Below are 27,907 nucleotides of genomic sequence, written 5' to 3'. Positions count from 1 at the left end.
CGTGGGCACCACGCTTCTTATTGGGCACCATGATTCTTATTGGGCACAATGCTTCTTATTGGGCACCATGCTTCTTATTGGGCACCATGCTTCTTATTGGGCACCATGCTTCTTATTGGGCACCATGCTTCTTATTGGGCACCATGCTTCTTATTGGGCACCATGCTTCTTATTGGGCACCATGATTCTTATTGGGCACCATGATTCTTATTGGGCACAATGCTTCTTATTGGGCACAATGCTTCTTATTGGGCACAATGCTTCTTATTGGGCACCATGCTTCTTATTGGGCACCACGATTCTTATTGGGCACCATGCTTCTTATTGGGCACCATGCTTCTTACTGGGCACCATGATTCTTATTGGGCACCATGATTCTTATTGGGCACCATGCTTCTTATTGGGCACCACGATTCTTATTGGGCACCATGCTTCTTACTGGGCACAATGCTTCTTATTGGGCACCATGCTTCTTATTGGGCACCATGCTTCTTACTGGGCACCAGGGCTTCTAGGGTCCCCCCCTCACGTCCCTTCAGTGTCCCCATCCCCAGCTCTGTTTAACCCTCCACGTTTCCCATTGCTCCTTTGTGCTGTATCTGGCTTTTCCCATCCCCATCACTCAACACATCACCATCTCAGACCTTTGTCTCCCAGCTCTGACTGCTTCGTATGCCTTGAGCAGTCGATGCGTTGTATGGGGAAACCAGAGCAGGATGTGGGTTGTGGGCTCTGGGCTCCCCACGTGGGCTGTGCTGGCAAAAATAAAGCTGCCAGGTGCCCGTGGGTGCTGCTGTGGCTGGAATCTGCCTGCCTTGACGTCAGGAGTGGCTTTTCCTAACCGGAATGTCACAGGACCCTTTTTTGATGGAGCTTCATAAGGTTTGGGGTTATGGCTTCGTTGTAGAGCTTTGTTTTTTAGGGCTTTTTTTCACGTGGTTCTCAACCCCTGGGGCTCCTTCCTCTGGGTAGGGGTGGGAAATCATTGGGGATTCTCATTGCTTGGGTGACAGCTCGCTATGGAAGGCTCCCTTGCCCTATTTCTTCATTTTCTCTCACTCTGGGGCTTGGCAGCAGCCATCCCGGCAGCACCATATGCGAAGGCAGCACCCTGATGCAGGGAAGGAGAAGCGAACCCGAGCTAAAAGGAGAAGTGTGAAGGCAGAAAAGGAGGAGGGGATGGCCCGAGAGAAACGGGAATGCGGAGCTGCCAACGCCGCCCTTTGAGTTACAGGAGCCTTTCTCAGTGCTCACAGAGCAAAGGGACGAAAGAGGGGGGAAATAAAAACCCAACACTAAATTTCCTATAAATGGGGAAAAAGGCATCGAGCTTTTTCCTTCCTTGCTGTGCTTCCCCCCCTCCAACCGCTCTGTGTTCCATGAGCAAAAAGCCTGCTGAGAAAGCACGTGGGGAGAGCAGCCCTTGGGGCCGCATAGGGAAAATGTGGTGATGGAGAGTGTGAAACTGAGCGCTCAGCACCTCACCCTGCCTATGGCACATTGTTCCCCTGGGTTATTTCGGGGAGGTTTATTTGAATGTGTGTGGGTTTGCAGGAAGGTTGAACTACGTCTACGTTGCTGCCTTCCTGCTGTGTTATCAAAGGGTGGCTGCAAAGAGCAGCAGCGCTGTCGGTCCGGGACAAAAGCTTTGTGGGGTTTTCACTTGTGCAGCTTCTGTAGGGCTGCAGGATGGAGCTGGCGCCTGCTGCAGGGATTGTCTGTGCTGTGACCTTGGGTGCAGCCTCGGGGCTGCTCTGCGTGCAGGGCTCGCTGCAGACAATAGACCCAGGAAATCCTGCAAAGGTTCGGTTCGGTGAGAAACCCTGCAAAACCAGGCTCTGGCTGCGTGCCCTGTGTGTGTGCACGGCTGGTGACATGCACAGACCCTGAGGGATGGTCTGCATGTCTTTGGGTACCAGGGATACCTCCTGGCACCCACAGCATCCCTTTGGGTACCAGAGTTGCCACCTGTAACCTCAGCATCCCTTTGGGTTCCAAGGATACTACCTGTACCCACAGCATCTCTTTGGATACCAGGTACTGTCTGTACCCACGGCATCCTTTGGGGTACCAGGGATGCCACCTTCACCCACAGCATCCCTTTGGGTATGATCTTCACTCACAGCATTCCTTTGGGCACCATCATCACCAACAGCATTCCACTGGGTACAAAGGATGCCACCTGCACCCACAGCATCCCTTTGGGCTCCACCTGCACCTACATCATCCCTTTGGGGCACCAGGGATGCCACCTGCACCCACAGCATCCCTTTGAGCACCATCTTCACCAACAGCATCTGTTTGTGTACCACCTGTACCTACAGCATCCCTTTGGGTTCAGGGTTGCCACCCACACCCTCAGCATCCCTTTGGGTACCACCTGCACCCACAGCATCCCTTTGGGTGCCAGGGATGCCACCTGCAGTCACAGCATCCCTTTGACACCTGTAACCTCAGCATCCCTTTGGGTAGCAGATGCTCACTGCACCCACAGCATCTCTTTGGGTACCAGATGCTTCCTGCACCCTCAACATCCTTTTGGGTACCACCTACACCCATAGCATCCCTTTGTGTACCAGATGCTCTCTGTACCCTCAACATCCCTTTGGGTACCAGGGTTTTCACCTGCAGCCACAGCATCCCTTAGTTACCACCTGTACCTACAGCATCCCTTTGGGTACCAGAGAAACCTCTTGTGCCTACAAGAAGCAAAAAGTCAGCAGCAAAAAGTGCTGCTCCCATTGACTTCAGGTCAGGGTATGGGTTGTAGGTTTGGTGTAGGGCACTGATTTGACCTTCCCCATGACAAATCATTGCACTCCCAGCACTGACTGCTCCAGATCCCTGCGAAATGATGGGGGTTTTCCACACATCTGGGTTCTGTGGGCTGTGTGGGGGTGAAGGTTTCACCCCCAGATTGGGGTTTTCCCAGCATCTCCCGCTGCGTAAAGTGTGATTTTGGGGGCAGTGTGATGGGGTGGTCCTTAGTCATCCTGTTCACAGGGGCGCAGAGTGAAGAAAGCCCCGTGGATGGAAATTGACAGCATAATGCCCATGTCGGGCTAGAAGCATCCTATATTAGTGTCGCGGGGAAGAGCCCTTTTGGCATGGGGGTCCCATTTGTCATCATCAGTAGTATGGGAAAACACGGTCACAGCCCTGTCCCCTTAAGGGGAAGCCCCATTTCCAGCCCCTTCTTTGTCACAAAGACCCCAAACCGCTGCATTTCTCGTACCCAAGTGCCAGTCGCAACAGGAACCGATGGTCCAAACGCCCCCAGACGGCCAATTTTTTGGAGGGTCCTTTGGGACCTGACGACACGAGTAGGGGAGGGGACGGGTCGCTCTATCGGTGACAGTGGATGGGACAGGCGCGCCCCCCTCTGGGCTCAGCGGTTTTTGCTCCTGAAGTGGAAGGAATGGGGGCTGCTTAAAATTAAACTGCTTAAAATAAAGTCCTGGTGAATCCCCACTTCGGGAGCTCAGCAGATCCCCATTGGGTGGCTGCTCCCAGCCCTCTGTCACCCCCAGGAACCTCTCAGGGCCACCTTTGCAGGCTGTGCCCTCTGAAGCTGAGCTGTGGGGGGGGAACCTAGCAGCGCCGCAAGCTCTTTTATCATTTATTTTGCAGGGAAAGCAAAATGTTTTGATGGCAGGGAAGCTCGTTTTTATGTTGGAATGGCTTTTATTGGGGTTGCGCAGGCTGCCAGCTTGCACGGGGCAGGAGCACGCTCCCCAAGCGCTGTCCCCCAAAGCAAGGCCACCCTGTCCCCCCCATCCCAACCCTTTGTGGGGCATTTCGCCAACACTCAGCCCCGTGACGTGCTGGAGGCGGGCAAGAGCTCCTCACCTTGAGCCCAAGATTCAGGGATAAGAGCGAGGTCGCCCCAGCCGTGTGCTCGCCTCGCTCCCATGCTCTCCAGGGCTGCACCCATAGCGGGCAGCTTTCAGGCATGCCGCTGTGCTGGAGGGATCCCAGCCCTCGCGGGGGTCCACTGCCCATTGCCTGGCCCCACAGGAGCTCGGCCCTTCGACCAGGTGCCGGGTGAATGGCGAACGGGTTGGCTCAACCTGTACCACTTCTGGAAGGAGGGTGGCTTCCACAACGTGCACAACATCATGACCAGCAAGTTCCAGCGCTTCGGGCCCATCTACAGGTGAGGGTGCTGGGGGAGAAGGGAGCTAAAGGGATGCTGAGCTGCCTTGGTGCCATAGGGATGGGCAGGAATAGGGTTCCCTCTGAGCTTACCGTGGGGTTGTGATGGGGAGCAAACTGGGTATTTGGGGAGGAGATGCCCCAGAGTTTGGTATTTTGGTGGGATATGTGTATTTGCACTGCTTTAGGCTGAAACCCTATTATCTTTTGACCTCCTAATGGCGGTAGGGAGAAGTTGGGTGTCTACGAGAGTGTGAATATCATCAACCCCCGTGATGCAGCCACACTCTTCAAGTCAGAGGGGATGCTGCCCGAGCGCTTCAGCGTGCCCCCATGGGTGGCATACCGCGACTACCGCAACAAGCCCTACGGCGTGCTCCTCAAGTGAGTGGAACCCAAAAATGGGAGCCCCACCACCACCCACATCATAGCCAACAGGATCCCCAACAACGAGACCACCACCCACGTTGCTCCAAGTAGGAAGCCCAAAAGCAAGACCCCAGGGCTCCACCATCCCAATGTGAACCCCAAAGATGAGACCTTTGGGCTCCACATCGTTTCCACTGATGAGATACCAGGATTCCACCATCATCTACACTGTCCCCAATGGGAACCCCAAAAACACGACCCAATGGCCCTATAACCCCATGCACTGTGGGCAATGTGAGGCCACAGCACAAGAAGGGGATGTGGGATGGGGATGGCATCCTTGGGGACACTTCTGACCTTTGCCTGTGTTCCACAGGACAGGGGAGGCCTGGCGCTCGGACCGCCTGACCCTGAACAAGGAGGTGCTGTCGCCGCAGGTGGTGGGCAGCTTTGTGCCCCTGCTGAACCAGGTGAGCGAGGACTTTGTGCGGCGGGCACAGGCACAGGTCCAGAAGAGCGGCCGGGAGCACTGGACGGCCGACTTCAGCCACGAGCTCTTCCGCTTTGCCTTGGAGTGTGAGTTTGTCCCGCAGAGATCCCCAAAATGCATCTGGGATGGGTGCTGTGCTGCCTTTCCCCTGGCCACAGCCTTAGGGATGCTTCTACCCCAAAGACTTGGGGTCTTCAGGGATGTACCCTCCCCAGACAAGTAGGAAACAACCCAACATCTGATGATAGCACATCATTTTATGGCCAACCCTACTCAACCACGATGCCAAAACTCTCCAGGAGACCTGGAGCTGGCCATTGTGGAGGGCACACAGTTGGGATCCCATAGGCTGGGTCCCCTGATGGGTGCCATGTTGCAGCTGTGTGCCACGTGCTGTATGGGGAGCGTCTGGGGCTGCTGCAGGACTTTGTGGATCCGGAGGCACAGCAGTTCATCGATGCCGTCACCCTCATGTTCCACACCACCTCACCCATGCTCTACGTGCCACCTGCCCTGCTCCGACACCTCAACACCAAGACATGGCGTGACCACGTGCACGCTTGGGATGCCATCTTCACACAGGGTGAGTGCTCTTCCTCCATGCTCCTTGCGGGCTGTCCATTGGGTATGGGAGTCCTAAGAGCTCGTCTTCAGCTCACCAGCACAGAAAGCTTTTCCCATATCCAGCTGCCCATCTCAGGGTCAGCAAGGCCACTGTAGTAAAGTAAGTAAAGCCAGGAAGCCTATCAGGAGCTTGAAGGGTGGAGTGGTGGGGAACCATGCAGGAACATGAGCCATAGTGAGTATCACATCAAGAGGAGCAGCAGGGTCAGGGGGGTGGTGGCACTTGGGACAACAACCAGCCCCCAGGGGGACAGAGATGGGGGACAGCTGTGTCCCACCTGCTTTGCCCACCCAGCCCAGTCTAAAGTATGAGCAACTCTACTGGAAAAGCCACCAACATATGAGAGCCATGTGCTAAGGTTGCCATTCAGTCGTCACCCTCATGGTGGCACTAAGACTTGGCGGATCAGATTAATGATGGGGCTTGGTGATCTTAAAGATCTTTTCCAACCTGTATGGAAAGTCCTTTCCAACCCAGATGATTCTTTGATTCTGTGGCTCCACGGAACCACCCCGGCCACAAAGCCCCACATTCCTGGTTAACATGCAGGTGTTCAGGACCATGCCCCTATATTTCCTCAGCTGACAAATGTATCCAAAATGTTTACCGGGACATCCGGCTGCAACGTAAGAGCACTGAGGAGCACACGGGCATCCTCTTCAGCCTCCTTGTGCAGGACAAGCTGCCCCTGGATGACATCAAGGCCAGCGTCACCGAGATGATGGCGGGCGGCGTGGACACGGTCAGCACTGGGCAAGGTGTTGGTGGTGGGAATGGGGCAGTGCGTGGTGCTGAGCCCAGCTCTGCCCTGCCCTGCAGACTTCCATGACTCTGCAATGGGCCATGCTGGAGCTGGCAAGGTCCCCGGGCATCCAGGAGAGGTTGCGGGCAGAGGTGATGGCGGCCAAGCAGGAGGCACAGGGGGACAGGGTGAAGATGCTGAAGAGCATCCGACTGCTCAAAGCCACCATCAAGGAGACGCTCAGGTAGCCAAAGGCAGTGGGGAATGGAGAGCACCCAGCTCCTTCTTCTCCCTGATATTCTGTGTCAGCACGGGAAGCCGGTGGGATGGACATCCCGTATGACAGCGGGATGCAGATGTCCCACAGCCAGGTGACCCCATCCAACCCGCAGGCTGCACCCGGTGGCGGTGACGCTGCAGAGGTACACCACACAGGAGGTCATCCTGCAGGACTACCGCATCCCCCCCAAGGTGAACCCTGGGCTATGGGGTGAGATGGGAAACCGGGTCCTTCCTCATCCCCTTCTGCTTTGCTCTTGGCTCTGAGCACAGCTGGCAGCCAGATGTGGGTCACTAATGGGTGGCAGTGGGCAGATGTGGGCGCAAACCCCTAGAGTTGATCCTTCTTCCCACAGACGCTGGTACAGGTTGGTCTCTACGCCATGGGACGAGACCCTGAGGTCTTCCCCAAGCCAGAGCAGTTCAACCCTGAGCGCTGGCTGATGATGGACTCCAAGCACTTCAAGGGGCTGAGCTTTGGGTTCGGGCCACGGCAGTGTCTGGGTCGCCGCATCGCCGAGCTGGAGATGCAGCTCTTCCTCATGCATGTGAGCACTGGGTTTTGGGATGGGGTGGGTCATGGAATCATCTGGGCTAGAAAAGACTTTCCATCTGGGCTGAAGGAGACCTTCAAGATCACCAAGATTCCCCAAGATCACAAACCCAAACTTGACTTACCCGTCACTAAACCTTGTCCCGAATTGTCACAACCATCACCCTTAGTGCCCCAGTCACATCCCTTAAATTCCACATTTGTGTCCCTACATTACTGCAACATCCACGTCCCTTTCTTTTGTGCCAGAAGGGACTTGGGGAGGATCCACCCCCACCGTTCCCCACTTGCTCTTCCTTCCTCCCAACCCAGATCCTGGAGAACTTCAAGATCGAAACCAAGCGGGCAGTGGAAGTTGGGACCAAGTTCGACCTCATCCTCGTCCCTGACAAACCCATCTACCTGACACTGCGGCCCCTCCAGCGCCAGGAGTGACATGGAGTGTCCCCAGTTGTTCCCAGTCTGGGGACACCTCCATCAGCTCAGTGCGTTCAGCCTTGGCTCCAGCCCTGCTTATGCCATAGGGCAGATGGCTGTCCACTTCCCATTTTGCTTTGCCTCTGATTTGCTCTGTAATTTCTGCACCAAAAGCAGTGGATCCTTGTTGTGAGCATGAATTTCTGGGTTTCTCTGGGTGTCTCTGGCATCCTGACCCAGGGATACCCCCTAGGGCAGCGGGTCCAGGGTCCGGGGTCTCCTGGGGGGTAAGGTGGGTTCTGGGGGCCGTTTCTGGTGGGAGATATGAACACTTCTCAGAGGTCTACCGGCCCACTCTGGGTTTCTTTCCCCTTGTCTTCTGGGGAATTTGAGGCAAACCCCCTCAAAATGTGGGGCAGGGCCTCCCGCCACCAGCTGCCAGCCCCACTGCAGGATATTCCCATCCCTGCAGGATGCTTACCAAGGTGGTGGCATGCAGAAAGTGTGGGGCTGAGCCCCCAAAGCCATGGTCCTGCTCCAGTAGCCTAGTGCCCAGCTCCTGCTTCTCCCGTGCCCATCTCCTTGCTGCCTCCTCCAGCTGTGAGGGACCAATATTAGGCTGCTCTGGGGGGATACCACTGAGCCTCCCCAGATCTGGGGATGCTGGTGGTGCCCACCTGCCTCTCCATTGCTCGCCCACGGGCTTGTGCCTCCTCTAGCTTGGCCAGAAGGGACAGCTTCTCTGTGCCACTGAAGGTATCCTGCGGTGGCAGTGGGGTGCCAGGGGGCAATGGAGGGAATGGGGGCCTTACCAGCTCCTCCCACGGCCGGCGGCTCTCAGCCAGCAGCTGGGCATGCAGCTCCCCAGCTGGGGCTTCTCCTGCAGGATGGAAATTTGGGGTCACAGGGGATGTGGTTTCCTCCATCCTCCCTGCACAGACTCTGGTCTTTGTGGGGTGAAAGCACCAGAAGGGACGGATTCCCACCTGCTGGCTTCTCAGCACTCCTGGAGAGCTTCTCCTGCAGCATCCGCTCCATCACCCTGATCACCTGCAGAAGGGAACAGGCATCCCCTCGTGTCTCCAAGGGGTGGGAACAGCTTGTGATGGTGGCACTCACAGAAAGGTGGGAAGGGACTGTGGGTCCCGTTGGTTACTTGGTGCACCCACCTGTGTTCCCAGCCCACCACATCTCACCTTCTCCTGCTGCCTCACCACCTCCTCTAGTCCCTTTGTCCTGGCCACCTCCTCCTGGCACCGTCTCAGGTCAGCTTGCTGCTGTCTGTGGGCTCGCTGGAGCAGCACCAGCTCCTTCTCCTGGTCATTCTTCTGCAGGAAGGAAAGGGATAACCCCCAGGGAAAGCATGGCAGGGGGCTAGATAGCCTCGTGGGGGGGTCCTGGAGGGTCAGCTGGATGGTCCCAGGCTTTCACCTCATTCCCCCCCCATCCCCATCCCAGTACCCGGATCAGCTCATTCTGCAGCCTCTGCACGCGGTCCCTTAGCTGCCGCATCTCCGCTGTGCTGGACACCAGTTCTCCCTTCAGGGTGGCTGCAAGAGACCATGCCACATCCTCAGCACACATGGGACAGCACAGTCTCCTCCACTGTGCCAAGGAGAGGATTCTTCCACCATCTACACTTCCCCACCACTCACCCAACCGGTCCAGGACCTCTTCCCGGGTCATGACATCCACATCCCCATCAGTAAGCAGAGCATGGCCCGGCTCCTGATGCCCAGCCAGGCTGTGCCTTAGGTGTCCATTCTCCACCTCCAGGCTGGTGACACGCTGGTGCAGGGACACAAGGTCATCCGCCATACGTCTCAGTGCCAGGCGGTACCTGCTCACCTCCTGTTGGCATGGAGCACACGGTTGGCGCCCTGACACCAGTGCAGGCTATGAAATATACTGATTTTCCCTCTTTTCCATGCATCCACCCTTCTGTGCTCCAGCCAGTCATCCATCTTTTTCTTTTGTTCTCTGGTCATCTGTCCTTCTCTTCTACATCCACCTATTCTCTGATCCATCCTTCTCTTCAACTGTCTACCTTTTCCTGCTCCATCCACCAATCCATCCATCCATCCATCCATCCATCCATCCATCCATCCATCCATCCATCCATCCATCCATCCATCCATCCATTATTCCATCTTTCTTTTATCAATCCATCCATCCATTCATCCATCTATCCTTCTCCTGTCCCATCCAGCCACCCTTGCCTTTTCCAATCATCCATCTTCCTCTTCTCCATCTGTCCCCCATCCCTTCATCCATCTACTCATCCATCAAACCACCCTTCCCTTCCCTTCCCTTCCCTTCCCTTCCCTTCCCTTCCCTTCCCTTCCCTTCCCTTCCCTTCCCTTCCCTTCCCTTCCCTTCCCTTCCCTTCCCTTCCCTTCCCTTCCCTTCCCTTCCCTTCCCTTCCCTTCCCTTCCCTTCCCTTCCCTTCCCTTCCCCATCCACCCACTCACTCTTTCCTTCCCTATCCATCCTTCTCCATCCATCCACCCTTCCCCTATCCCTCTATTTACCCTTCTCTCCCCACCCTTCCCCTGCTACCCATCCTGCACTCCCAAGCCTCCCCACCCACCACCACTCCCTACACCCCTCAACCCCAGCAAGTCATCCTGCAACCCCTGCCTCATTATTCTTTCTCTTCTTGTCACCCCTATGAGGGAAAATGACCTCTTCTGCTCCTAAGGGCTGCAGAAATGCTATAGGTGGGTTTAATCTCAAGCTTTCCATTCCCTGCCTGTCAGCCTCTGGGCAGGGGGACATTCCATCACCTATGAGGGAAGCACTATCACTGGGGTATATTTTAATGGGAAGACAGCACAACATAAGCAAGTACTGGAGGGACAGATCCAGAGCTGGGATTTTCCCTTCCCGTTCCCCTTGCCTGGCCTCTCCCCGTGGCCGTGCAGGAGGACGAGTATGAGGACGATGCAGCTGTGGCCACGGGAGCAAGGGCAGCACATGGCCCTATTTGGGGGGGTGGGAACCCTCCCAAGGTCGGGTTTGTCTGGGTGGACACCCTGGATTACACCCTGAAGCTGCTGCATGTGCATGAGCATCCCAACCCTCACCCTGCCCAGGGTTTACAACACCCTGAAATGAAGGGATGGATCATGGATTGGGGTGGACACCAGGTTCATTTTTAGGGGGGGAGAACCCCTTTGTCCCATGATGTTAGTGGGTGTCAAAGGGAAAATAATCGGCAGTGGGACTGCATGTTAGGAGGCAGCTGAGCTCCCGAATCCCTGCCAAAGCTCAGCCTTGAGGATGTCCTTCCACAGCAGCTGGGGGGGTCCAGCAGCACCAGGTGGCCTTGGGGTGCCAACGCAGCAGGGCTCTGCTATTTACATGGAAGAGGGACACCAGCAGCTCTGTGCTGGGGCCTATCCCCCCCCCTTGTGAAGCAGGATCCTGGGGGTGTCACCACAGCATGCTCACCCGCTCCTGGGGGACATCCTGGGACCTGTGGGCAGAGAGCAGGGGGACACCCAGGGCTGATTCCCAGCTGGGATGCAGGGGACCCCGTGTAGCATTGCTGAGTGCCCCATACCTCTGCTGCGTCCTGGGCAGGATTGTGGACAAGGCATCAGTGGGTGGCAGGGCCACGGCGTCCCGGTGGAGCTGCAAGGAGACATCAGGGCCAGCAGTCTGTGTCGGCCCCACTGAGCCTTGCTGTAAACAGGGGAGTTTGAGCCCACCACCTCACCTGGCTGCTGTCCCCAACCTGAGGACCCACGGGTGCCACCGGAGCGGAGCCCGGAGTTGTGTGCGGTGTCGGTGACATCTCTGCTGTCACCACAACACAACGCTGAGCTGCTCTTAGCAACCCGGCTGGGCTCCCTCCTGTGGCAGCACTGCCCCAGTTCAGGGCAAAACCACAGCAGTTTGTGTGCCCCAGACCCAGCAGGCAGGGCTGGATGGCTCTGACACCCCCCGGAGCCACCCACGTTCCCAGCCCCAGCCCCCCTCTGCCTTATCTCCCTCTCCCAGCACGCAGACAATCTGATGGCAGGTCCCAGGCGTCCCTTTGGTGCCGGCACCTCATTTCCATGCCTTGGATCTCAGCGCACTCCATTAACTTCTGAGTGCAGCGGCCAGCTCAGATCTGCAGGCAGCGATGTTGGGGTGGGCTGAAGCAGAGCTGAGATGCTGCTCACATCTCCAGCTGGAATTTGTGGGGTTTTCAAGCAGGGGACAGACCCGTGCTCTGTTCCCCATATGCCCACATGGCAGGGGTCATCCAGCAAGGGTCCCATCTCTGCATCTCCTCAGTGCTGGCAAACAAAAGGGCCAGTGTGGGTCGATGGAGACCCTCAGTGCTACATCCCAGGGTATGAATTTTTCATCACAGAGCTGTAGGAAGCATGCAATTATCCTCCCCATCAATAATGCACGGGGACTGGAGACCCTTCCCCAACCTCTGAGCGTCTCCCTCTGCCACCACCCACGTCCCCATTTATCCACCCCAAAGCCTCCACCTATCCCAACAGCAGCCAGCAATGGGGATGGGGCATGGGAGAAACAGGGCTGCCCCCTCCCCATAGCCCACACTGGGACCTCAGAGGAGGGCAGAGTTAAGGGTATTTACTCTCCTTTTCCCCTATACCCGCTTCCTACTATGAGTGCACACATCTCTCCTTCCTGCAGGGGTCTGGGATGAAAGGCTGCTCAGCCACATCTGAAAGCACGCAGGCTTTGAAACTCCTGCTGATTTTTATTTCATTTTCTTTCCTCCTCCTTTCCCCCATCATTTACAATCCTCTGAAGCTTCCCTTGCCATCCCGCATGCCTTTCATCCATCCCAAAGAGACTCAACACCCCCCCTCCCCTCCCCCCTTACCTCCTCCTTCCTCCCCCTGTTGGCTTAGGCCAAGTTTTGTGTTCTTTTCCCTCTCTTTATTTTTTACATATTTACTTAACAAATGGCCCAGAGTTGCTTTGATGCTCCCCGGTCTGCTGGCATCGATTCCTCCCTTGGCACTCTCTCTCATCCCTATAGCTCCCTGTGGGCTGAGGATACCTCAACTCATTTCCCTTGTGAGCCCAGAGCTCGCAAAGCTGCAGATCCCCCCCTTCACCCCCCAACCCCAATAAACACATCCCCGGACAAGCACTAATCCTGACTCCGCTGTTGTTCTGACAAGGGGATAAGCACAGATTTGCTTATCGGAGTGAAATTGCTGCGGCGACTTAGGCAGATTAGAGGGAAAATTCCTCTCTTTTCCCTTCTTTTTAGGAACCAAAGCTCCTGAAGCCATCAGGAGGGAATTGCTTCCATCCCCAGCATTTGGAGCCTGCCTCACTTTCCCCACACGGAGAAGCAGCACTGTGTGCAGATTTAGGTGTGGACGAGGTGGTGAATCTGATTGAACCCAGGCTGAACTCGGGATCTGGGGGGGGGGGGGGGGGGAATGGAAAGAGGGGAGGGTATTAGCCTAAGCATCGCTATTCAATTTGGGAGTTAATTGGATCGGATTGAAGGCATTCATCTGAGCTGAGCCCCATTTAGTGGGGACGCTGGCATCGTGCTGCTGCCTGCTCCGAGCTGATAAGGCTGCGGGAAGCGGTGATCCCACAGTGGGGTCCCCAACCTTCCCACCCCACTGCAAGCTGCCGAGGGTTCTTCCCCCCTCTTCCCCCCCACCATCTCCCCCCACCCCCCGAATCATATTGAAACGGAGCAGCAATGAATGGAGCCACCCCATGGCACCGCTTTGGGGGTGCTGCGGAGCGCAGGGGGCAGTCCGGGGTCCCATCTATCTTCCTGTTTGCTGACGTATCGACCCCATGTGCTGACACAGCTCTGCGGGGAGCACCGATCCATCAACACCCGCAGCCCGGAGCTGTGCTCTGGCATTTCGTTTTCTCACCCTGGTCGGAGTCGGACTCATCAGGCTGTGGGCTGCGGGGTGGGCACTAGGTGGCACTCGGCATGCGGGGCCGGCAGGGCCAGGGCAGCTGCAGCAGCCCTCGCAGCGCCCTCACTCCTTGTTCCATCCTCACCCCTCCTGCAGTATCTTCACCCCTTGTTGCATCCTCACCCATTGTCGCATCCTCACCTCTTGCTGCATCCTCACTCCTTGTTACAGCTTCACATCCCTGCAGCATCTTCACACCCCTTGCATCATCCTCGCCCCTTGCTGCACCCTCACTCTCTGCAGCATCCTTGTTCCATGCAGCACCCTCATCCCTTGCTACATTCTTACCTCTTGCTGCATCCTCACCCCTTGCTGCACTCTCACCTTGCTGCACTCTCACCCCCCTTCACCACCCTCATCCTTTGTACCATCTTTACCCCTTGCTGCACCCTCCTTCCCCTGCAGCATCCTCACCCACTGCTGCATCTTCACTCCATGTTGCATCCTCACCCCTCGCAGCACTCTCACCCCTTGCAACATCCTCACCCACTGCTGCATTGTTATCCCTTTCAGCATCCCCCCTCCTCAGAGCAGCCCCACTCTGCAGGTTCATCACTGCTTGCAGCATCTCCCCCCCTCTCAGCACCCCGATCCCATTGCAGCACCCCCATTCCTTGCAGCATCTTCACCTCTCGCTGCACCACCACACCTTCACCTCTCACGGCACCTTCACCCTTGCAGCCCCCTCACTCCCTGCAGCATCCCTTCGCCTTGGAACCCCAGCCCCACACCGTGAACACCTAGCATGCATCTCCAGCACCACGCTCCCTACCAGGGCCCTGCATCGCTTTGCTTTCCCCATGCCCCACCATAATTAAGGCATTCAAGGTGAGCCCCCCAGCATGTACAAGCAGAAGCCTCTAGGTTTGATCTTGGGGCTCAGCAGTGGGGAAGTGACAGGGCTGTGATCAACACAGCCGCGCTGTCGGGGCTGTCATGTCGCTGCCACCGCACGCACGGCCCATTAGTAGGGTGTCAGCCCCCATCGGCAGGGCTGTCAGCAGATGGCTGTGAGCCCCCAGCACCTTGCAGCATCCAATCAGCCCCCCTCCCTCCAAGCAGGGAGGGCCCGGTGGCAGCCCCCCTCCCTCTGCCTTCCTTTATGGCAGCACCCCTTTATGTTGCGCACGGGAGGGGAGCCATAAAGCTCAGTGGGTTGGAGGGAAAAATAAATAGCTTTTCTTTCTTTTGATTTTATGGTGTATATTCTTTCCTTTATTGCTAATTCTCTTCCTACCTTTTCAACCTGAATTGCAGCCCTCCCACCAGTTGCAACACCCCCACCTTTTACAGCCCTCCCACCCACTGTAACACTTGCAGACCCCCATTCTATGCAATACCCCCATCTCCTGCAACACTCCCACCCCTTGTAGCCCTCCCATCCACTGCAACAGCCCCACCCCTTGCAGCCCCCCCCCACAATTCTAAGCAGCACCTCCATCCTTTTCAATACCCCCTGCTCCTGCAATCCTCCTATCCATTGCAACCCCCTCATCCTTAGCAGCCCCTTAATCCATTGCAACACCCCCACCCCTTGCAGCACTCCACCCACTACAATAGCCCCATCCCTTGCAGCCCTCCCACCCATTGCCACCCCCATTCCCTTGCAGCCCCCCATTCTAGGCAACACTCCCATCCCCTGCAGCACCTCCACACCTTGCAGCATCCCAATCCTATGCAGCACCTCCAGTCCTTGCAGTACCCCCACCCCCTGCAACACCTTAACCCTTTGCAGCACCCCCACCCCTTGCAGCCCCACAACCCATTGCAATCCCCATTCCCTTTCAGCCCCTCATTCTATGCAGCACCCCCACCCCTTACAACACCTCCACACCTTGCAGCACCCTGATCCCTTGCAGCACACCCACCCTTGCAGCCCCTGACCCTCTGCAACACCCCCACCCCTCTCAGCACACAATGACACGAGGATCCTTCCGAGCCTTCAAGACCTGGAATTCCAACAGCAAGACCCCAATTTACCCTGAGCAATCCCCACAACCTCAGCACCTTTGCAGGCCCTGCTGCCCCCCAGGCTCCCCCCAGCTATTGAAAGGAGCAGAGCGGAGCTGTAAGGACCTGTTATGGCAAAGCCAGCTGGCAGCGGTATGGGGAGATATTAGCGCCACGAGGGCTGGGTTTGAATTCCCCCTGTAGTTCCATTTATCAATACAAAGGGCTGGGAGGAGGAGAGCAGCTGCTTTTTTTTTTCCTCCGCAGTCGAAAAGTAGGAGGTGGAGGTGCCTGGGGTCTAAAACCTAATGCAGCGATAATAGAGGAGAATTCACTAAATGGATTCGGGATGGAGCGAAGAGATGGAAAGCGGTGCGGGCACACATTGCCACGGGGGTGATGCTATGGAGCCGGGCGAGCTCTGCTTTTGGGGGGAGCCCAGGGCAGCAATACCAGACACTGCCGGCAGCCTTAATGTGATTTCTCTGCCCTCATTTCCCCTGCCCTGCTCCCGCCAGGCTGGCTGTTATGGACTTGCTGCTAATCTGGTTACGGGGGAAGTCGCCGCTAATGGAGAGAGCGACGGAGCTGCATGCCTGGCTTTGGGCATAGAGCCGTGCCCACGGGGTGATGCTGAGCACCCTGGGGACCGTGCCCAACCAATACGCCCTCCCACCTCCCTGCTGCTCTCCTGGAGGTGAACAATCATCCTCCGCATGGATGCGGAGCATCCTCCGTGCTCCCCAAAGCTCAAACAGCATCAAAAGCCCCACAAGGACCGGAATCATGCAAAATGCAACAGTTTAGGGTCTGCCTGCAATTACCGGGGCCGGCGTCCAGCTGCTGCCCAGCCCTGGTTTGCCGCAGAGCGCGTGCTCTTAATTCAATTAGCGCTGCCCCGAACGCTCCCTTGGGGCCGGTGGGCGGCAGGCGACCAATTCCCCTTAACGAAGACGTTGGCTGTTTCTGCACGGCTTCTCCCCCATCCCATCATGGACAGGCGTCAATCAAAGCAACCCCAAAGCGCAAGGTGACGTTGGCCGTGCAGCAGAATGACCCCAAAACCCAGAAACCCATTTACATGCAAAGGCTGACGGCCTCGCTGGCGCTGCGACAATCGGTACACCACGCACCGCTCAGCTCCCGCTCCCTAAATGGCAGCAATTACATAAATTAAGGCTGGTTAAGCAGCCTGTTGAGTTGGCGTCGCCTGGAAAATAACAGCGTTGGATTTTCCTTTTCCTTCCCCCAATCCCTTTATTTTTTGGGGTGTTTTGCTTTCTGTTTTTGGTGACGTTTGGACCTCTGTGGGTCAAATGGCACTGCAGCGGGGCCATGTCCAGGGAAGCACAGCTATCGCTGATGGAGCTGCAATTAACCAGCAAGGGTGACTAATAAATAGGGAGTGATGGTGTTCAATAACCAGGGTGATTAATCACGAGGGGTGATTAATTAACCCCCCGGGGAGGACGGTATCTCCACGTGTGCTTCGGGACCAGCAGCGCACATCCCATACACGTGTACCCTGTATGGCCAAGCTCCCATTCACCATGCGAGGTCGCAAAGCTGCAGCAGGGAAGGGAGAAGGAAGGGGAACAGTCTGCCTCCATTTGTGCAAAGCCAGCTTAATTTTCCACCATGAGACTTTTCCCCCTTCATTCAACTAACACGCCACATTCCAGCCCAGCCTTTGATTTCTTTGTCTTAGATCTTTTGTTCCCATTTGTGCTCTGCTATGGGGTAGGGGAGGAGTGGGGACCCCCCAGCCCAGCTATCCCCCCATAGGGCTGAGCGTCCTGGCTACACATATGTCCAGGGTTTATTTAGCTGCACTCCATATAAAAGAGCTGGGCCGATCCGGAGCAGCCCATCAGCTCACAGCCATACTGCACTCCTTTTTGTTTCCTCACCCAGCTCTTCCCAAGGAGAGGGTGGGGAGGGAGGGATTGGAGGGGGGGGGGGAAAGGGAGAAAGGATGGGCTCCCAGATCAAAACAATAATCAGCTAAATGAATTCCGCAGCATTTTCCCGCATGACTGCGAGTGATAATTTAGTGCAGCAGCCAGCTGGAAGCAAAAGGATTAATTCTGCACTTAGTGACACCCCTGTGAATAATTCATCAGACGCAGACCCCTTTTTTGCTGACCCCCCCCGGGCTGTAGCTCCAAACCCCCCCCCCCCCCGGCCGGCAGCAGGGCTCCCCGGGGAGGGGGCAATGAAATCACCAGAAATTAACTTTATGGATATTAGGGTTGGTTGGTTTGGTTGTTGGTTTCTTTTTGCAGTGGGGCTCGGGGTCAGTGGCAGCCATCAGATCGATCGCTCAGGGATGAGGGTGAGTGGGGTCCTCCCCATTTCCCCACTGCTGATTCACCTTCCCCTTGGGGGGGGGCACAAATAGTGAAGGATGGGGAAAATTGTCACTGCTTTGAATCAACCCACTCTGAATATAGGAAGTTTGGGGGGTTTGCCATGAAATGGGGCTATCACTGCCCACTGGGTTGCTGTGCCAAGGGATTCCCCAGCCTGTCCCCATGCTGGTGATATCCAAGGCTTGGGGTGTGCATGGGATGCTTGGGGCAGCACGGGCTCCCTGCAGGGCGTCAGAGCTGATGCTCTGATGCAGGCAGACGGCTTGGCACAGCCCTGCAGCCTGGAAGGAGGAGGAGGAGGAGGAGGAGGAGGAGGAGGAAGGGGCAGCCTTCCTTCTCAGTGGAGCAGCCCTAAAGGTTGGCACGAACAGAGATGGAGATAGCCAAGGAGGATGATCTCAGCTCAGAGTAGCTCACCCATAGCCAGCTGGGCAAGGAGGGGTTAACCAGATGGGCACACATCCCCCTGCTCACACCCCCCCATATAAGCGAGGTGTTGGCTGCTGGAGGTGAGCACATTGTGTGCAGACGCTGATGGGAAGGGACAGGTGCAGTGACACTCTGCATGGGGCCACTGAGTGCCATCAACCCATGCTGGCACCCGCTCTCCGCCCAGTCCCACATCCCACACACCCCATACGAGAGCGGGCTGGGGTGAGAAACCAACAATTATTGCAATGAATGAGATGCACCAGTGGGTTTGATGGGAAATCGCAGCCTGGCGGGCGTCTGGGTGTTCGGCCTGCCTCCCCTAAGTCATATTTTATTTATGGCTTCTCCGAACGCGTTGGCGCAGCGTTTCGCTCCTCAGATACAGGAAAACACATGGGATGGGGAGAGCAGTGCCCTCCTCAGGTGCTCCCAAATCCATCACTCAAAGCATCCTGTTGCCCTGGCAACGGGGGATTGGGAAGCACGGAGTGAGTTTGTTGGGTCTCAGCTCCGTCTTTGGGATCTCCCTGCTTTTATCCCCTCCTCGCAGCAGGGGTGATATGGGCGCATCCCAATGGATGTGACACCCAACGGGTGCCCCATGGCCCTGTGCGTGCTCCCATGCCTCCCTGCCTTTCTCTCAGCTCTGCCCCTGCCGCTCGCTCTACAAGTTGACAAGCGCAAAGCGGTGCTTTCTAACAGGAAAAAAAAAAAGAAAGGAGCTGATGGAAGGCAAAACCGCCCTCTCTTTATGCTGCCATCAAGGCCTTCCCTTCCCCCAGCCTGATGAGAGGCAACAGCCTTAACTCCTGCTTGGCCAACCCGGGGCACATCCCCAAATGGCGCTTTCCTATGGGAGAACCATCGGTTGGAACATTTTGGGGAACTCCTTCCCCTCAAGCAAGGGAGGATAATAAGGGGATTTGGGATGCGCAGCCCCCACCCGCTGGGCTCTTTGGGATGGGTGAGGGCTCAGCCTGTGCTGTGCACAGAACACCTGACCCCAGCGTGCACAGCCCCTTTTATCCAAAGGGCTATTGCGGGCTCCAGAGGCTAATTATCCACAGTATTGATGATGAAGAGATGGGGAGGGGGCTGCCGGGAAGAGAGGAGATTGAATGTTAACGACCGCTGTCATTAAAGCCAGCACGTAACAAGGCTGAGCAATAATTACCGCAGCGATAGGGGCTGCAGATCCTGATAATGCTTCCTTGGTGCTGTTTCCGCCCTTGTGGCACGTCTTGCACATCAGGGCTGGGTTGGGTGAATCTCTCTGCTTTGGGCACCTGTCTGCAGGAGCATCCATTGCTCACACCCTGACTTGGATGGGGACCATGGAGGCTGTGACGTGGTGTCATCGAAAGTGTCACAAATGCCCCACTGGGGGGACACAGCAGTGGGAAAGTGGTTGGTGGTGGAGAGACCTCCCTCTCTTCTTGATAATGGGCTTGGTGGCCCCTCGCTGCCCTGTTGCTGCATAGATGGGTTTGGTGGCTTCTCACTGCCTCGTTGGAGCATAAATGGGTTTGGTGACCCCTCACTGCTCCATTACAGCAGGGATAGGTTCAGTGACCCCTCACTGGCCCATTGGTACATGGATGGGTTTGGTGGCCTCTCACTGCCCTATTGCTGCAAGGGACATGCTCTCTGTGCTTCTCCTGCTGTCCCTTTTTGGGGCAGCTGTGGTTAGCAAAGCCCACCTGTGGGATGTGGAGCTGAGCTGGGCAGCCTGGGCAGGTGGGAATTTGCATGGGGCTGCAGGAAAATCAGCTCTCCAGTAATGAGCTCTATGGGGGATTGCTCCACCGGCAACGTGCTTGGGGTCCGAATGAAGCCAGGCCTGGGAGGAGGAGGAGAAGGAGGAGGAGGAGGGTGAGAACCGACTGCTCCGGGCCCCCTTCATTATAGACTTGCCTAAGGATGAGAGCATTCAAGAGCTGTGAAGTGGAGGGGAAAAAAACCTTCCCAATGGAAGGGGCAGGGCAGCAGCGGGCTGCAAGCAGGGCTGTCTGCTGCTGGGTAGCTCAGCAGCATTCAGCAGCGACCTTGAGTTTCTTCTCTCCCTGTTGAAGTGCAGAAAGGAAGAAGCACGGGGGCTTTTCACCCTGGATCTCACTCTGATGGCAGCAGGCTTTGTGCCACTAATTGCACTGCACCTGCCAAGGTCAGCCCTGCAGCATGGTGGCCAGCAGCGATGTATTGCTGTGCACGTGGGTCAGGGTGAGAGTGGAGCATCCCAAACCCATACAAACGGGGTTATCCCCATCCCATTCCCATCTTATTGGGGTGATGCTCCGGGTGAAACCCAGCTCCCACCAGCTCCTTCCCATGCAGATAAACCCACCTCTCCGCAGAGGCATGCTGCCCTCCTTCAAAGCAAGCACCCTGACAAACAATCAGCAATTCCCTTCTGCCTTGCCTCCCTCACTATGGTTACTAAAAGGCCCCTCATGTGTCCTGCATCCCGAATCCCCCCCCCCCCCCACTCACACTTCCATCACTCCCCCGTTACCATGGCAATGCTGTGATGGAGCGGCACCGGGATGGAGAGGGAGAGACGCACCAACCTGCACCAACCCTCGCTCTGGCGTTTAGGATATTGATGTTTAAATCTCCTGAGATTATCTGGGGGTAATTGGTTTATGGAAATAGAGACAACTCCTGCCTGGGACTTACCAGGGCTGGCAGGGGGGGGGAGGGTGCAAGAAACAGGGATGGGGTGATGGAGGGGCTGCATGGTGCAGCGTTGCTGTACAACACACAGCAAGCAACAGTTTGCTTGCACTGCAGAGCTCCGTAAAGCTGCTCCTGGCTCTTTGAGTTATCCCATCAGACAACAGCAGGTTCCAGCCATGCATCCCGCAGCACCTTTGCACCCATTGGGTTTTGCTGTGGGGAATGATGCTTGGGGAAAAAAAAACAAGCAATTTCTCCCTAGCAAAATTTCAGCCCTTGCATTGTGCCCCAACGCCGGGGCTGTGCCTGCCCAACCCAAAGCACGGCTGCCTAATTGCATCCCCTGGCACATGCATAATGCAGTTCTCTTTGCTTGGGCGTCTTGTTTTATTTATCAAACCCCTCTTTTATTTATTATGATATCATCCCCAAACCCAAGCAGCCGAATGCTTTGACATCACTTTTGGATTTTGATATTCTACACGCTTACTTCCCAGTGCCCCACGTGTGGATTTAAGTCCCAGCAAGGAACTCCCAGAGAGGTTCTCCCCTGGAAAAACACACTGTGGTTACATAGAATGTCTTACTCCACTAGACAGGGAGCAAAGTGATGATAGGTGGGTGATGGAGGCAATGGTACCCACACCCTGCAGCCCAAGCACTGTCTCTCAGACCCTAACGATGCGGGTAAGTCACCCCATTTTGTCCCCACATTGTGTTAACATGGACTTGGCAGATACTGGGATTCCAGCCCAGCCCTCTGAGAAGGGGAGAAGCAGGCACCCCCTCCCTCCCCCCCACCCAATTAATTCACACCAGCTGATGCGACGAGGAGCGGAGAGGCCGCAAGCTGCTCCTCATGGCGGGGGGACAGTCCCTCTGCCGCTCACACCCCAGGCATGTGAGAGACATCCCCCCTCCCCATCCCCATATCCCCTGTGCTTATAATGCACTGTAACATTTCCCTCCGCCCCGCGGGCTGCTCAGAGCCTCTGCGTGCAGATCCCAGCTGACACGTGGCTTCAGCTCCCCGGTCCCTAACAAGGGGTTGCCTTGTCCTACACCCCCCACATGTCACTACCCCGCTGTGAGCACCGTGCTGGCTTCAGGAACCAAAGGACTCCCCATGGCAAACAACCCCCTGTCTGCTCTTTTCGCTGCCCAAAGACACGCAGGGCGCACCCAAAAGAGATGGCTCAGAGAGCATGGAGAGGGACTGACGTTCTGGTTTTTTGGGGGTGCTATTTTCTCATGTTTTCTCATTTTTCTTTCCCCATTCTGGATAACACAGCAGGTATCCCAGCACATATCTCAGCTGCCAACGCCTGTACGTACATCTCCTGGAAAATCTATTGTATCGTACCTCTAGCAACGGTTGCGGGGTGATAATTAGCAGCAGGTTTTAATAGAAAATTCACAAATGGTACAGCTAAGGAAAGCTCAGGATGGTGACAAAACCATTTAGAAACAGCAGGTGTGAGCTGTGCAAAAAGCACACTGCCGGCCCGTACCCCCAGTCCTTCTCAGTGCCACAATGAGCTGCCCTACAACACCCAGCTGGAAGGGTTCAGCAGTCGGGATGCTCTTTGGTCATCTGGAGTGGGGTTGTGGCTGATGGAGTTTGCAGCTTGGGGCTTTGGAGCATCACCGACCCCATGGCTTTGTGGCCCAGAGTGGCTTGGGGAGGGGATGGAGGGGTTGGTGCACACATGGAATGCTGTGAAGTGGGGTGGTGTGCCAATGGTGTGATGCAGAATGGGGTTCTGCATTCAGTGTGATCGGGGCTCCCCTGGAGCATCGTCAGTGATTTATGAGCATCTATTGGATGGCACAGCTATATCCGCCCCTGGAGACCCCATAAAACAACAGTGGGAAGATGGACTGGGGCCGGTGTGAGCTCTCCTCCCCAATGGCTCCCCAGGCTCCTTTCAGCACGTTGTGAGGCATAAAGTGTTGGGCTTTAACTGAGTGCTGTGGTTATGGCAATGGAGTTGCAGTGTGGTGCGACTGGGGTCGGGCACCGTGTGGGGCTGTGGGGGTTCTGACCCCCCATAAAGCTGCTGTTGTGCAGCCTATTTCTCCCATCCCCTGCCCCCTACAGCACGGAGGGATGGGAGGAGCGGATCTGGGGGGGATCTCACAACCTTGACCCTGGTGCCACCCATCCCTGGCCCTTCCCGCTTCCTGCACCGCAGCAGGCAGCTAATCACATTTGGGGCTGCAAAATCTCATTTAGGCTCTATTAATGCCGAGTTGCATGGCACAGGCCCCGGCCTGTCTCCGATGAGTGGAGCGAGGAAGGCAATGCAGCTCCGGAATGAGCTTGGGGAAGCGGCCAAACCCAATTATTCCTGGGGGGGGGGAGATGGAACAGAATCCTCCTGCCACGTGCAGAGGACATCCCTGGCCCCACGGATTGTGACAGCACCGCTTCCTTCATTATTCACTGCCATTTTGCATCCGCGCTGTCACCTCGGGGGGACCCTGAGGGTACTCATTAGAGATCACAGGGCAGTTTGGGGCCTCCCTTCCCATCACAACCCTTTTCCAGGACAATCCCTGCCCCGGGCAGGGAGATCCCTATAGGCCAACGTTTGCTGAAGCCATTTGGTTCCATTCCTGCGGCACAAGTCCCAATTCACCTGGCACGTAATGAGAGTGCTGGCAGCCCAGCCTCCCACCCGCTCCATTAGGGGAGCTTTACACTCTCTATATTAGTCAGCGCCACTCGCGCGATTTCCTTCCCCCTTCCTCTTAAAACAGAGCAATTTTTCTCTCTTTAACCCCATTTGCTTCTCCCAGAAAGGCAGCAGCTTTGACACTTAAAGGGACACGATGACTGAAATTGCAGGAATTAGTGCCAGCAGACACCGCTCGCTCCACGCGGCGATGCGAGGTGCTTCCCCCAAGGGTTCCTGCTTTGAGAGGAGTGAATTGCATACCCTTTATCCCCGCTCAGCCCCCGCCTCCAGCTCTTTGCTCCATTTGAGCTGAGAAAACACTTATTGCTGCTCTGTTAGTACCAGATTCCTCGTCTCAATCTCCATAATTGCAAACAGGGTATTGGGACAAAGAAATTCCCCCCAAACAGCCCCAGCACCCCAATGTATCATTTCTATACTATCTAGGAAGCAGAAAATCTCCCCCCTTCCACGCTTCAAAGCCCATTTTGGAGATGAGGGGTCAATCCTGAGTCTCCTCGTTGTGGGAGACCCAGAGCCTTGCGATGCCCAGAGCTTTGGGAAGCAGCTTATTACTAAGGAAAAATCAGTTGGCAGAAGGTGAAGGCCATTGGGAGGGTGGTTTGGTGTCAGCATCGTGGTCATCTCAACCTTAAGCTCCTTTCTGATGCCTCTCAAAGGAGCAGGACGCAGGACATGGGATGCTCAACAGGGGACGCTGAGGGTGGGATGTTGGGTGTGGGATATGGAACTCAGGGTGTGGGATGCTGGACACATGATGTGGGATGCAGAGTGCCCAGAGGATGCCTGTGAAGTCCCCGATGAACCCATCAGCCTGACAGCCTTTCAAAGGCCGACAAATTGCTCGCCGGAGCGGCGTCATTCATCGCCCTGCCGGCAAAGTTTGTTTTTTCAGCCTCATTGGGTTTCCAGTGAATGGAGCAGCTCGCGGCCTTTCTCTTCAGCCCAGTGGTGGGATGACCCTGGCTGTCACAGCGATGAGTGACACGAGGTGGCCAGGGCACAGATGGGAGACACGCGCCATCCATCACACACTAACAGAGAGCTCAGCCCCGGAGAGGGGAAGACAGAAGCTTTTATCAGGGAGGAAAGCTTTCATCCATCACTCAGAGAGATGGGGCACGTGGTGTGCACATCCACATCCCAAGAACCCTGCCATAGGTGAGCAAACAGGACCCAATTGCGGCCCTTAACGCAGTGGCCATATGCATGGGGAGGGAGGGCTGTGATCCCCGTGCCCTGAGAGCAACAGATTGCTGCTGCAGGATGGGCACCCGGCTGCCAGCTGGCCTGGCAACACACCTTCATGGGCTGGCAACCAGATCTGTGTGCCAAGGAGAGCTCCAAAAGCTGGCATCTCCCCACGGCGGGGTGGGAGGAGGCATCCCTGTGGGTTGGTGTTGTGGGATTTGTATTCACCCAGCCTGACCGCTCTCCTGTGACAATGAGCACAAGCCACATGAATGGCTGGAAATGCCCAGGCTGGTAGCATGCAGCAAGCTGCAAGGTGCCATGCCCAAACCCTGGGACAATTAGGGACCATCTGGCTCTGCAACGTGCTTGAGGTGTCTGAGCAGGCAGCAGAGCCTCTCGCTTCGTGCCGAGGAATACATTAGCCACAGGTTGAGGAGAGATGAGAAAATTGTTATCGCCATGCCTTGGCCTTTTGGGAGGAGCTCAGCTCCCATCCATCAGCTTCTCTGCGTGATGAGGACTCCAACAATGCTCTCTCCTTTCTACCCCACCTCCCCCCCAGCTCCTTTCTGCCCAAAACACTCAGCCCTGATGATCTCAAGGGGAAACTGAGGCACTGTGCAAGGCCACTGTCCCCCCCTCACCCCTCAACAAGCAAAGGGCTCCAGCATCACCCCATCCCCTCCCAGCAGTCGGCTCTCCCCTGCCTCCCAGCTTCTGACTTTTAAATAAAACCCATCTCTGCAAATGCCTGCACGCTGACATCAGCAGCAGGTGATTGATTGTTGCCGAGTGCTGCATTCCCCCTGGGGGCCCCACAGAGAGGGGGGATTGCATTGGTGCTGCCTCAAGCCCCCAACCTGCTCCTGTCCCTATTGATCGCCATCGCCTTTTTTGTCTAGACATGTGCTGAGCAAACTCAATCAAGCCTCGCTAATCACGGGTTCTGCCCAGTAAATATTCCACTAATTGAGATGGGAGGGCAAGGTGTCGGGATCTGGGGACAGCCATGGGGACAGCTTTTTGGACTGCCATTGGGACAGTCACAGAGACAGTTTGGGGACAACCACTGGGACCGCCATTGGGATTGCCATTGGGACAGCCATGGGACAGCCTTTGGAACAGGCTTTGGGACAGCAAGCGGAGTGCTGGGAGGACCCCAGAGCACAAGAGTAGGCCCCATCTGCATCTCAGCTTCCACTAGAGATGTTTTCACAGGTGTGAACCGCTCCCAGCAGAGATGTGCTCCCAGCGGGATGCCCCTTGGGCAGGGCCCATTTGCTTCCCTTTGTTTGCACAGCTTTTTGCAGCACTCGGTAGAGGTGCAGCCTGCTGCTTTGCTAATGCTGACAGCTTCCAGAGGTCTCCATCTGAGTTGGGAGATGAAGCATTCAAGATTTACAAGCCCACATGGCAGCGGTTGGTGTTTGATGAGCCACTCGCTGACACCATGCCTGGCTCCCACAACCACAAGGCTGTGTTTTGGGGCTAAAATCCCAAAGTTTGGTGCCTTGTTCTCTCATTCTAGTGGTCTCAGCATCTCCTCCATGCCCTGCACTAACCTGTACTGCACACGGGCTTGGGTCCAGGCTGGATTCCGGTGAGGAGAGATGGAAGCTCAGTGGTGGCCCCAAGGAAGAGGAGGAGGAGGAGGAGGAAGGCTGTTCACCTGTGGAGTCACCCTGCAGATCCAGGGAGGAGCTGAGCACAGCATCAGCCTGTGGCACCTGGGGGAGTGGAGAAGGCTTGGAGGAGCACCCCCACACAGCCAGAGTCACCCTAGGACCCATCCTTTCAGATTTAATCATCCTCCTCTACCCCCACACCTCCTCATAGCCCTCATAGACCAAACCTTATAAAAATAATACAAATAATAACAGCCATTGTGCAATAAATTCCTCCTATTACCAAGCTCTCCCAGAGCTCCAGCTGCAGCTGATGGGGACCAGGTGTTCCTAGCCTGCAAGGGCAGGGCAGGGCAGGGTGGGGATTAAAGGTTTCTGCTTCCATGGGGTGGTGCTTCAGGGACTGCCTGGGAGAGTGAGGAGATTTGGGGTGGGCTAAGGGGGGGGGGTCCATAGCCCTGCTGCAGGTCCTGTGCTTGAGTGGGAAATAGGGTGGAGTGAGCTGAGGAATCATAGAATGGCTTGGGTTGGAAGGGATGTCAGAGATCACTAAATTCCAGCTTCCCTGCTGTGAACTGGGTTCCCACCCCCTTAGATCCTGCCCCAACCCTAGTATTCCCCCTTGCTCCCTACCTCAGTGGGCAGTGAGTGGTAGGCAGACTCAGGTGATTGCAAGGGGACACTTGGAGATGGCCCAGCTGGGGATGCAGGTGATGATGCTGTGCTTGCTGCTTGGTTTCCCCTCTCCTGGGCATGGGGTGATGGTGCTGGGGACACCATAGCAGGTGGCCGGTGCTCATGCAGGGCAGCAGTGAAGGCCAGGCGGCCACAGTGCATTGCTGGCTGCTCACTGCCTGCACGCAGCAGGGCCAGCACTGCACTGTAGCGGTACCAGTCCTCATCTCGCCCTGCCAGGAGCTTCACCCGTGGCTGGTCAGGACGGGGGTAGATGGCGAAGAAGGCTTCACCCACCCTCTTCCTCCTCAGTAGGGTTCCAGGGCAGTGCAAAGCTTCAATGTGGAGTCTCACATCGTGGTTCTTGTCGTTCTTGCAGTAACCTGATGGGAGCACTGGGTCAAGCCTTGGTGTCCTGCCCATGCCACCAATGCAGGAGCACCACTCAGGTGCTTTGGAGACCAACTCAGGCTCAACAGTTTGCTGCAAGAGCAAAGCTATGGGCATGCTAAGGGGACGGTTTCCAAGCCTGAGGTCCCTCTTTGCTATGAGCCCAGCCCTGGGGCAGAGAATACCATGGGATCCCCCTTTACCACAAGCCCATCCCCAGAACAGGGGACACCTTAGGGTCTCCTGCTGTAAGTCCATCCCTACGGCATCCAGCAGCTCACCTCTGGGCAGTGTGAAGGTGAACTTCTTTCTCTGGAAGGCACAGATT

The 27,907-nt window shown here is 56.2% G+C and overlaps 2 protein-coding genes across 3 annotated transcripts; one reads left to right on the top strand and one right to left on the bottom strand.

Moving 5' to 3' along the window:
• The first annotated feature begins 3,856 nt into the window (after window positions 1-3,856).
• Window positions 3,857-7,662, top strand: CYP11A1 (cytochrome P450 family 11 subfamily A member 1). The gene is made up of 9 exons (XM_072345895.1): window positions 3,857-4,156; window positions 4,384-4,539; window positions 4,901-5,100; window positions 5,394-5,597; window positions 6,221-6,381; window positions 6,459-6,625; window positions 6,774-6,852; window positions 7,017-7,208; window positions 7,526-7,662. Exons 1-9 carry the CDS (start codon window positions 3,912-3,914, stop codon window positions 7,646-7,648), a joined length of 1,527 nt encoding a protein of 508 aa, XP_072201996.1. The 5' UTR covers window positions 3,857-3,911; the 3' UTR covers window positions 7,649-7,662.
• Window positions 7,663-7,811: 149 nt separating this feature from the next.
• CCDC33 (coiled-coil domain containing 33) lies at window positions 7,812-27,395 on the bottom strand. 2 transcript variants are annotated; one of them, XM_072345896.1, is made up of 11 exons: window positions 27,148-27,395; window positions 26,452-26,616; window positions 11,196-11,266; window positions 11,084-11,108; window positions 9,286-9,481; window positions 9,092-9,180; window positions 8,827-8,958; window positions 8,617-8,680; window positions 8,308-8,510; window positions 8,112-8,228; window positions 7,812-7,942 (listed from the first exon to the last, which is right to left on the bottom strand). In XM_072345896.1, the coding sequence occupies exons 1-11, from the start codon at window positions 27,349-27,351 to the stop codon at window positions 7,880-7,882; spliced, it is 1,329 nt and encodes a 442-aa protein (XP_072201997.1). In that variant the 5' UTR covers window positions 27,352-27,395; the 3' UTR covers window positions 7,812-7,879. The 2 variants fall into 2 exon arrangements, with proteins under 2 accessions (XP_072201997.1, XP_072201998.1); XM_072345897.1 differs by lacking the exons at window positions 26,452-26,616; window positions 27,148-27,395 and adding an exon at window positions 11,352-11,476.
• Between the last annotated feature and the right edge of the window lie 512 nt (window positions 27,396-27,907).

This window comes from Excalfactoria chinensis, chromosome 10 (genome assembly GCF_039878825.1).
Source record: "Excalfactoria chinensis isolate bCotChi1 chromosome 10, bCotChi1.hap2, whole genome shotgun sequence".
Taxonomy (NCBI): domain Eukaryota; kingdom Metazoa; phylum Chordata; class Aves; order Galliformes; family Phasianidae; genus Excalfactoria; species Excalfactoria chinensis.
Note: the sequence above shows the minus strand (reverse complement) of the source record. Positions and strands in the feature narration are given on the sequence as shown.

Bases quoted from the DNA above. Each gene is read 5' to 3' on its own strand.
- CYP11A1 (XM_072345895.1), top strand. From the start codon at position 3,912: ATGCTCTCCAGGGCTGCACCCATAGCGGGCAGCTTTCAGGCATGCCGC. The intron at 6,626-6,773 runs GTAGCCAAAGGC...TCCAACCCGCAG, and splicing joins ACCATCAAGGAGACGCTCAG to GCTGCACCCGGTGGCGGTGA. The intron at 7,209-7,525 runs GTGAGCACTGGG...CTCCCAACCCAG, and splicing joins TGCAGCTCTTCCTCATGCAT to ATCCTGGAGAACTTCAAGAT.
- CCDC33 (XM_072345896.1), bottom strand. From the start codon at position 27,351: ATGCACTGTGGCCGCCTGGCCTTCACTGCTGCCCTGCATGAGCACCGG. The intron at 9,181-9,285 runs GTGAGTGGTGGG...GGTCTCTTGCAG, and splicing joins AGAGGTCCTGGACCGGTTGG to CCACCCTGAAGGGAGAACTG. The intron at 8,681-8,826 runs GTGAGATGTGGT...TCCCTTCTGCAG, and splicing joins TGGTGAGGCAGCAGGAGAAG to GTGATCAGGGTGATGGAGCG.